Genomic DNA, 9,719 nt, shown 5'->3' on the forward strand with positions numbered 1-9,719 from the left:
TAACTATGATTTCTAATCACCTAAGTAATACAGAATTTATAATACAACTTAATTTACAATTTATAATCACCTGGACTCTCTGCAGAGCGGGTCAAATCCTAATACATGGTTTGCTCTATCAATATAACAATCATAACCTAGACTCAAAAAACATATGAAAGAAGACGAGTCACTCTCTCAATCCTCGGAGGAAGCGGAGGTCGGTGGGGGCGTCCCTGGCCACGGGGGTCCCGGGTCTCACTGTCCAGCAGGTCCCACTGAGGACTTGGAACTGCTTGATTCTGTGGGCAGTGCTCTGTGTGCTGTTACGCTTCCCTGTTCTGTCACGGGGTCAGCAACAACACCCGGCTGGCGGGGGCCTGCGACCTTCAAGGCCGGCAAGGAAGGGAGTAATCGGCCTGGCACCCAGGAGCCTTGAGTCTGGCAGGAGGGGAAGAAGAAATGGTTTGTCTGCTTGGCTCACAGGACCCTCTGGGCCCGATAATGAGGGAAAGGGAACGAATATGTGACCTGCTCAGTCACAGAGAATGGCTGCTTGCCCCATAAAATGGCATTAGTTATGCCAACCATGGGGTCGGGAGCAGGGGGTACTGGTCACACTGGGTTGAGTTGGGTGGTAGCATCACTAGCAGGAGCAGGGGTGGAGACTCGTGCAGAGACAGGGTGACAGATATTTTCACCCGGAGAGGTGTGAAATAGGAAACTGAAAAAAACGGGTGCACAATCTAGAAATAAATCATTACAGGGATGTAGAGAACACCTTGAATTTGAGAGTGTCTTGTTTTTCTCCTTTCCTAGTTCTTAAGGAGTTAGGACTTGGGGCATTTCTGTAGGCCAGTAAATCTCATCAAAGATGACTGACACCATCATTGATTTCTTCTGTCAGCCCCAAGAGGTCCCCAATTTTTGCCTTGTTTGAAGCGACTTCCCTACGTTGCAAAGCCTAGCCTGAAGAAGCAGGAGAGGCGGTGTGCGAAGGGGCTCCATGAGCAGGAGATCTTTTCAGGACCTACCAGTCTGGCCCTGGCTGGTTGAGGGGTTTTTCCCTGTTCAATTAAAATAAACAGAATCTCAGAAACTTGTGTGAAAAGTTGCATTTTTCCCTGGCCTTTCCTTGGGGAATTGGCATTCAACTGATCATAGGCTCCAACAGGAGGTGTAAGAGAGCTGAAAGGCCATTCAGCCTGAGGAAGGATGGGGGCAAGGGAGAAGGAAGGAGGATGTCACTGCTGCTGCTGTTTAGCCCAAAATGCTGTGTGAGGCATGCCCTTTGAGTCTCAGTTCTTGCAGACGCTCTGCTGTCGCCCGTACTCTCACTTCTGCTCTGTCTGTGTTCCAGACCTCCTCCTCCTCCTGACGGAAGGGCTCAGGCCAGGCATGGGACCGCTGGAGGGAGCCAACAGCACCCTCACTGTGGAGAAGATGGCATTAGATGAGAATCTGCCACAGGGCTGGCACTCCAAGGACTTTGTCACTCCTAGCCAGGATCTCTCTGGGTCCCGCAGTGTTATGATGGACAGCACCAAGATCCCGGGCGTCCAGGTCGTTCTGATTGCCGCCTACTCCCTCATCATTCTGCTGGGGTTCATCGGCAACTCCTTGGTCATCTACATCATAGTGAAGTACAAGACCATGAGGACTGTCACCAACTTCTTCATAGCTAACCTGGCCCTGGCAGATCTGATGGTGGACACGCTCTGTCTGCCTTTCACCCTAGTGTACACGCTGCTGGACGAGTGGAAGTTTGGAGCTGTCCTTTGTCATCTGGTCCCTTATGCTCAAGCTCTGAGTGTCCATGTGTCCACTCTCACCCTAACTGTGATTGCCCTGGATAGGTACCGGTGTATTGTTTTCCACCTGGACAGCAGGATTTCCAAGAGGCTCAGCTTCACCATCATAGCTGTCATGTGGCTAGCAGCAGCTGTCCTAGCAGGTCCTCTGGCCATCTTCAGAGAGTACCGGTATGAGGAAATCCCATCCATCAACCTCAAAATGGCTGTCTGCTCAGAAAAATGGCCTTCTGGTAATAACAGAGATGCCACTATCTACAGCCTGTCCATGCTCCTCCTGCAGTATGTTCTTCCTCTTGCAATCATTTGTTATGCCTATACCAGGATCTGGTTCAAGCTGAAAAACCATGTCAGTCCCACTTCGAGGAATGAAAACCAGTGCCGGAGGAGGAAGACAACCAAAATGCTAGTGATGGTAGTTGTGGTATTCGCAGTCTGTTGGCTCCCCTTCCACATATTCCAGCTGGCCATTGATCTTGATCTGGTTCTTATCTTCCATGAGTACAAACTCCTCTACACTGTCTTCCATGTCGGAGCCATGTGCTCTACATTTGTCAACCCCCTGCTCTATGGATGGATGAACAAGAACTACCGGAATGGCTTCCTTATGTTCTTCCGTTGCCAGAACAATCCAGAAAGCATCCACACCGAAGGCTCAGTTAGAGGTAGGTCATACATCTTCAGGGCCAACACCCTAAATGGGAGCATCAAACAGACTCCTGGCAACGGACCACTGCCTGCAGAGGTTTAGGGATGGGACATCCACCTCCAGGACTGAGGCTGACTAAGCCCAGAGACATCCTTGGGCGAATGCCTTTTTTTGGTGGGACATTGTGTTTGGTGGGACATTATAGCTACCACAGCCACATAGAAATACTCCCCTGTATCTTTCAAAACAATAAATCTGGTGTATTTCTGTCTGAGCAAACAAACGAATTTTTCCTTTCTCTGCATTCAAGTTATACATGCAGAAGCATGAAAAATCACACACAGAGGAGGCTCTCATTTAGCCCGTAAAATACGCCCTTTTTGCTCTTTCCATTTGCCAAAGTAGGCTGCTCAACCTTTTACCCCCTGATATATTACACATTACAAACGCAGAACCTTTATTGTGTATGCTTGTTCATCTGTACGTCTCTACCCAAAAGCCTTAATGATCTATCTTTAGCTAATGCCTCCAAGGGGAAGGAGACCTACTCTCTTCTGCAAACACAGGCTGGTTAGTGCCATCACTCCGCAGGCCTGGGAAGGGAGCGGGCTGCTGCAGGCTGAAGCTGGGCAATCTATGATCTCTTGCAAAACATTTGCAGCCCATGGGATGAGCTCTTGTCCTCAGAAAGCCCAGGGGTGGCAGTGACACTACTTACCACAGTTTCCTTTACAAGTGCCAAAGCAAGGCTTTGAGGGCACCTCATTAGCCAGGGAGCTTGTGAGCCAGCAAGGAGGAGAGCAGGCAGAGAAGCAGACAGGAAAGGAAAGAGCCGGGGCAGCTGATCAAGATGACTGAAACTGAACCCAGGGATTTGGCAAAGGTGATTTCCTCCAGACCTTAAGATGTGACTCCTGCCATGCAATAACTTGACGGGTGCCAGCATGACCAGAGAGGCAAAACTGTGAATGACACCATTCTCCAAGGCACTCAGAGGGTTTTAAAGCTTTACTCTTTCTGGGGTTGGAGGTAGTATGGGTCTGCACATGGGTGCTTCAGTTCAGAAGACAGATGTAACCTGCTTGCATGGTTATCACAGATGTGGTGTCCTCCGGCAGAAGAAGACATGGAGACAAAGGAAGATGTATTCTTTCATACCAAACTATATGTTCTCCTCCCTAAGGCTGTGTCAGCTGGGGAGCATATTTTTAGCTCTGCCATCAAAGGAGACTTGATTGCTACTGTGATCTCAGCAGCTTGTCATTGGTGTTGTCTCTAAAAGTCAGCGTTCATCAGATTGGAAAGTAACTCTCAGATGCAGGAAAGAGACTCAACAGACCTCCTCATTAAAGATAAAAAGAAAAGAAAAAGGTTGATTTGTAGGTCTTCACTGGAGCAAGGACAAGAGGTAAGAGGACTTGCAGTACTGAGTACGCCAGCCTGGATCAGGCTGCTGGGCTGTCATGCCTGCAGTCCTCAAGAGATGAATTGTCAAAGGACTTATTTGAAAATCCGGCTCTCCTGCCTCCTCCCCAGCTTGACCTGCCTCTGGCCCTTGTTCTCCAGCTCATCTGCCGACTGCCACACTAGATTTTAATCTCTCTGTTTATTTCTTTCTCTGACGCCCTGCTTCATTTTCCTAAATAGATAGAACAAAGTGGTCTCTGGTTCCCTCCCGAGAGACATCACTGCCAGGCAGGGGCTGCAGACCACGCTCCATGCTTGGAGGCATGGGCATGCTGATGACTAATAACGTTCCCAGCACCTGATTCTGCAGATCACAGCCCATTTTTCTTTTCAGGGAGCTTCAGACTCTATGAAGATCCTGTCAGGAAGTCATTGATGTTCCAGTAAAAGGGTCCTCTGCTTCCTGACAGGCCAAGACATGAGGGTAGAACCAAGACACAAGTAAACCTTTCCCATGTGAAGTGCCATGGTGTGATGTGGGAGTTTGCTATTTCATCCTGACGGAAAGAGGAGGATATTCTCCTCCACAGCACTGTAAATTCTGTCCCTACCTAATGAACTGGTCATTTCTACAATTCATCCTCCCAAGGAACTCTCCCTGTGTTTCCATCAAACTCCAAGATACAAGGAAATGTTTATGTTTCAAAAGCAGCTTAAATGAGTGGAAAGAATTCAACTATTACCAATAAACACTTCAGAAAGCGATTCAACACTCAATAATATATGTCAGAGTAAAATAACACATTCAGCAGTGCAAGCTTGGAAGACAATCATGCTGCCAGCTGAGATGGATGAAGGAGATAAATTGCTCTTCTAGGGGCCTTGCCAAAGGTTTTGTCCTGTGACACCACACATGGTGTCTGACTGCGGAGCAAGGCAGATAATGACATTATGAATGACTGTTTAATTTTGAGCTCAGACTTTTAAACTAAATATGGATAAATAAATAAATAGATCCCAGCTTTTCACAAACAAATACTGGCAATGGCATTTATAGGACAGAGGGATTTTTATGCTGAAGCAAACTGAGAAGGAGAAACTATTTACTTTAAGTGTAACAGCAAAGTTCTGTTTGCTTTATTTAATACACTTGTTCAGCTTTACTGATGGATTTCTGCCTGCGAGCTTGCTGCTTTTTCTTTGCCATTGGAAAAAGTTACAACCTTCCACATCCACTGCAAGCAAGGAAATCAGCTCTCTGTTGTGTATACATGTCCCTGCGGAAAACCACATACCTCTATTGAGGGAAAGCGTCCCTAGTGTCCACTGCCAAACAGAACAAGAGAAGGTGGAGAGCAAGGAAGTAAAGCTTCCAAAGGTTCATTTGGGCAGATAAATAGTATGTTATAGACTGTCATGACTGCATAGATGACAGGAATGAATTTGTTTCCATAAAACAGAAATCTGTTGGAGATGAAGGTTACCCAAGTATTAACACTTCACTAAAGATGGCCTTACTGCCATGATCAGTTACATGAAACCAAAGACCAGAGCATTTTAAGTTTTTGAACTATTTAGAGCTCAGGACAGGGTACGACCCTGCTCTATTGGTGTCCAGGGCAGATCCTCTAGCATTACAGATATTCTTGGAGTCAAAGGCATCTTCCCACTGCCTGCTCCTTGCCAAAGGTGCATCAATGCATGCCCACCAAGCTGGGCTCCTCTCCGCAGAGCTGGCCTTGGTGTTACTGACGTAACATGTCTCATGTCAATGGCATAAGAGCTGATAGGGTCAACATATTTCATTACAGAGTTAGAAATACGGTGATAAAAATGAAAATGAATAAGTGTTTCATCAAAACTTGTCTGGAAGACAGTGTTGTTCCTGGTGACCAAACGAACTTCCTCTAGGGCTCCTCCTGACTCTTGCTGACATCCTTCTCAAAATGCTGCTTCACTGAACTGACCAGAGGATATTTCACAGCTTTTAAGAAAGAGGTTCTGAATTCCCTGAGAAACACCCTATTTCTCATGCTAGGACACTCAGTCATACAAATCTTGTATTATAAAAAGTACCACTGAACAGTTCTTAATTGCCAGGCGACCCCTAGCAGATGATTAACTTTGAATAGACACCACAGGTGGGGATGCCTCTAACTATCCCATGCAAACATTACTCACGTGCCAGACAAATACAAGAACAGCTGAGACGTGGCAACATCATCATTTAAAAACAGCAGCATCAATAACTGTTGTTCCTTATTACAGGCTGCTCTAAGAGCTCTCAGGAGTCCCAGAGTCTCCTATCAAACTTTCAGGCTTGACAAAGCACACTGAAATTTGCAGAGCAAAGGCTGTGCTTTGCACACAGGAGGCTCTCCGAGCACTAGAAATTTTGCCTCTGAAACACTTAAGTTTGCTCTGAAAATCCCTTCCCATTTGATTTCCGAAGCATATACATCTGTAATGAGCTAATGCACGTAAAGAGAGCAACAGTTTGGGCTTTTTACTTTTCCTTGTCTTAAGGCAATATATACAGCCGGCATTTAGATCAATGCAGGGTGAGCTGGGTCCTTTGGTCAGGGCTCTGTTAGAATCAAAGACGTGACACACTCCTGCGTAGCCTGTGCTTCATCCTGCTCCTATAAAGGCCAGATCCATCCCCTCGTGGCTCTCTGCCCTGCAGTAACATGTGCCCTCTCCCATTACCCATGGCAGCCCCAGTGAACAATGTCAAATGGCAGATGTTTTATTCAATATGCCCACAGACGCATCGGCACAAACATTGCTCTGAGCTTTTCACAAAGGCTCTGTAGGGAAATACACACTAGACCAGGAAAGAAGCAGTTCCTCTAACATATGCTAATATGAGAGGGGCTGGAATGCCATTCTGCCATGCTGAAGGAGGTCACAGACAGCTCAGGGTTTCCCTTGATATCAGGTGTTAATCTTACCATTGTTACAGCTAACATGGTCTGAAACCAAATTAGCCTTTGTTTGGGCAGGAGCTGTGAAGTTGGCGCTTTCTTTGAATGCCTTTGTCTTTCGGCTCTGTGATTTCACCAGGGCCTCTGAATGTGCTGGGTTTTAAATAAGACCTCAGGATCAGCTAACCTGGTGAAAATCAGGAATTACTGCAATAATCCAGAAAAAAGAAAGGATTCTGCGTTCATATGGGTGAGCAGAATTTGGTCCCTTGCATTTGAAAAAACAGAACTTTGTCTTCCTTTCAGTTTTCCCTTATCTAGCTTGAGATTCTTCAACTGCCAAAAATAATATTGCATATTACTGCCAGAACGTTTATCTTCTCTTTGAGCTCATTTCAGAGACGGGATTTGTTCAGGAGGGCCTGGAAGGGGAAGAAGGCTAGGTTTTTAAAGTGTTTTGTAAGTTAAAAGACAAATCAGAAGAAGACAAAGTCACTCACACACGCCGAGGGAGGTGCCAATTTATCTTCAGACAACACAACCTCTATTTAATTTTCCATCCAGACACCCCAGCACCCTCTGCCGAAGCATTATATGTATATGGGGCTGAATGAGGTTGTGGGAGGAAAAGTATTTTTCTGCTGCTAATAGCAATATCTTAGTGTCACTCATGATTTATAGCCAGCAAAGAATGCTTTTTCTGGTCTATGTTCTGCTCAGTGTAATGAGTACAGAAGGAATAGTGCGGATGCCTCATGGAGCTCACAGGAGGAGATCTTCATTAGTTCAGTCCTCTCCAGTGTGGTAGCAAAGACTGTGAACATTAGAGAAGAAACCCTTTTGTTTATAACTAGCTTATCGAAGTGCACAAGCATGGAGTTGTCACCGTGTCACTTTGCTAATGTGTCACAGACCTTCAGACACTGTTTGTCTCCAGGATGCGCAGGCAGCTCAGCTACAAGGTGCTTCTCCTTGCTGCTGCCTGGAAGGAAGAAGGAAAATAGGTCACAGAATAAGATTTCAAGATATTCAGGAGAGGATGAGCCCCTGGATGAAATTTGGAGGTTAATATGGTTCTCCATGGAATGTGGGGTAGATTGTTGGCTCTGTTGGGACCAGGATGAGTAACATCAAAAGGGGAATGAACTCTGCCATGGTGCAGAGCCTCTATCAAACTAGAGACAAGTATGAAATAACAGCAAATCCGGATCCATCATGTCCAGTATTCTGTTTTAGATTGAGGCAATAAAAGCTGCTGTTCAGGGAAAGCATGATAACTTGGCCACTTTTGTGATCCGTTCCTCTCATACCCCTAGCAGCAGCCACAACTGTTGTATTAGAGATGTTAGAGGGGACATCCCTGTCTAGACCATTTAGTATCCTTTTCTAGACTTTTTGTTTGTGATTTTGTCTAATTCCTCCCTGACCCTGACAATTCTATCTGCTTCCACAGCCTCCTGTGGGAGCCAGTTCCAGAATTTCAGTCCCCACGGTTTAAAGTACTTTCTTTTATCTGTTTAAACCAATCCCCTACTAGTTTCAGCAAATGCCTTCTGTTTTCAGTACTGTGGGACTTGCTGAACAGCAGCTGAACATTCAGCTTACCCAGTGCCGTCTTCATTTTGTAAATCTTGGTGCTATCCTCCTTCTCCAGCTTTATCGTCTCTCAGCTCAAGCCACATCTTCTTCTAAGGCAGCTTCTTCATCCCTGATCATTTTATTTGCTCTTCTGTGGACCTCCTCTAGTTCCAGAAATATCACAAAGGCCTGAATTTTGCTCATAATTCCCGTGAAGGAGTGGGATCTATCGGCTTTGTTCCAACTTTGCTTGAGATCAGCCATATGAGCGCTTTTAAGTATGTGTGGGAGAAGGACACATCTTGATGAAATGTCAGGCTGCCTCTCCCTGGCTGCAGCATTGCTGTATTCTTAATGAAATCTCATTACACTGGTCACTGATTCAGTTCAGCGAATCATGAAATGCATCCCCAGTTTTGTTTTTGAAGTTGAGAGCTCCAAGGGCAGTCAGATCCCTACCTCACCTTGAACTCTGTATCTGATAGATTTATCCAGGGGCAAGACCGAAGTCCAAATGATCCTGATTCCAAACTAGTGTCCTAAATCACAGCTTCATCCGTCCATTCTACAAAACAGAAAAATGAGGAATTGTGCATTTCAGGAAAAGAGTGACGAGTTTTTGTTACTTGGCAACTGTCGCTCCCACATATTTTGGAAGAATCTGAGAACATCCTGCACCTCAGAAAAATCAACCAGCTTAGGTGAGGAGGAAGGGAACAGGCAGCAGATCCCCAAAACTTCGAGCTCGGAAGATCTCTTGGGGCTTGTGGAAGCAAAAAGTGCTTTACGTCTGCATGCTCCTCAGCTTGTCTCCTCAACGTGACTGTCTGCATCAGTCTCTGGGCTCTTCATGGTGAAATAATCCATTGTTCTGCCATTTCTGTCTCGCAGAGGCATTTCACAGCCATCTGAATGTGCTCTAATCCACCTGCCAGCTGCAATCAGCACACAGCACAGTTGCATTCCTGTCAGCCAAGATTTGAGTACCAGAAACAAAAACCTTCAAAAGAGGAATCAGCAAGAAATCTGCAAGTGAAAACTGGGGAGGAGGCAGTCAAACCTAAGGGCTTGGTGAATGTACATATAGTGATGGCAAACCCAGGCAACGAGGGCAGAGTAAAATTTGACTTGCTTCCTGAAGTGGCAGCTGACTTCAGACAGGAATTCAGGCATGATTATTAAAACAATAATTTAGGGCTTCAGTTGCTGGGAGCTAATCTCCAAGGTTGAACTCAGCAGATGGTTGTGTAAGTGGACCCCAGCTAATGCATTTATGCAGTGGTTCAGCATTTTTCGTCCAGTTTTGTTATTGACAACTTTGCTATGTGACATCCCATTTCTCTTTCCTAGGTCAGAGAAAAGAAGTTT

General features: G+C 45.8%; 1 protein-coding gene across 1 annotated transcript; it reads left to right on the forward strand.

Annotated features, from left to right (window-relative positions):
- Nucleotides 1-1,377: 1,377 nt before the first annotated feature.
- On the forward strand, nucleotides 1,378-2,541 carry LOC104077963 (neuropeptide Y receptor type 2-like). The gene has a single exon (XM_009579393.1). It carries the CDS (start codon nucleotides 1,378-1,380, stop codon nucleotides 2,539-2,541), a length of 1,164 nt encoding a protein of 387 aa, XP_009577688.1.
- The last annotated feature ends 7,178 nt before the right edge of the window (nucleotides 2,542-9,719 follow it).

The sequence above is a fragment of the Fulmarus glacialis genome, unplaced genomic scaffold (genome assembly GCF_000690835.1).
Source record: "Fulmarus glacialis isolate BGI_N327 unplaced genomic scaffold, ASM69083v1 scaffold17070, whole genome shotgun sequence".
NCBI classification, from domain to species: Eukaryota; Metazoa; Chordata; class Aves; order Procellariiformes; family Procellariidae; genus Fulmarus; species Fulmarus glacialis.

Bases quoted from the DNA above. Each gene is read 5' to 3' on its own strand.
- LOC104077963 (XM_009579393.1), top strand. From the start codon at position 1,378: ATGGGACCGCTGGAGGGAGCCAACAGCACCCTCACTGTGGAGAAGATG.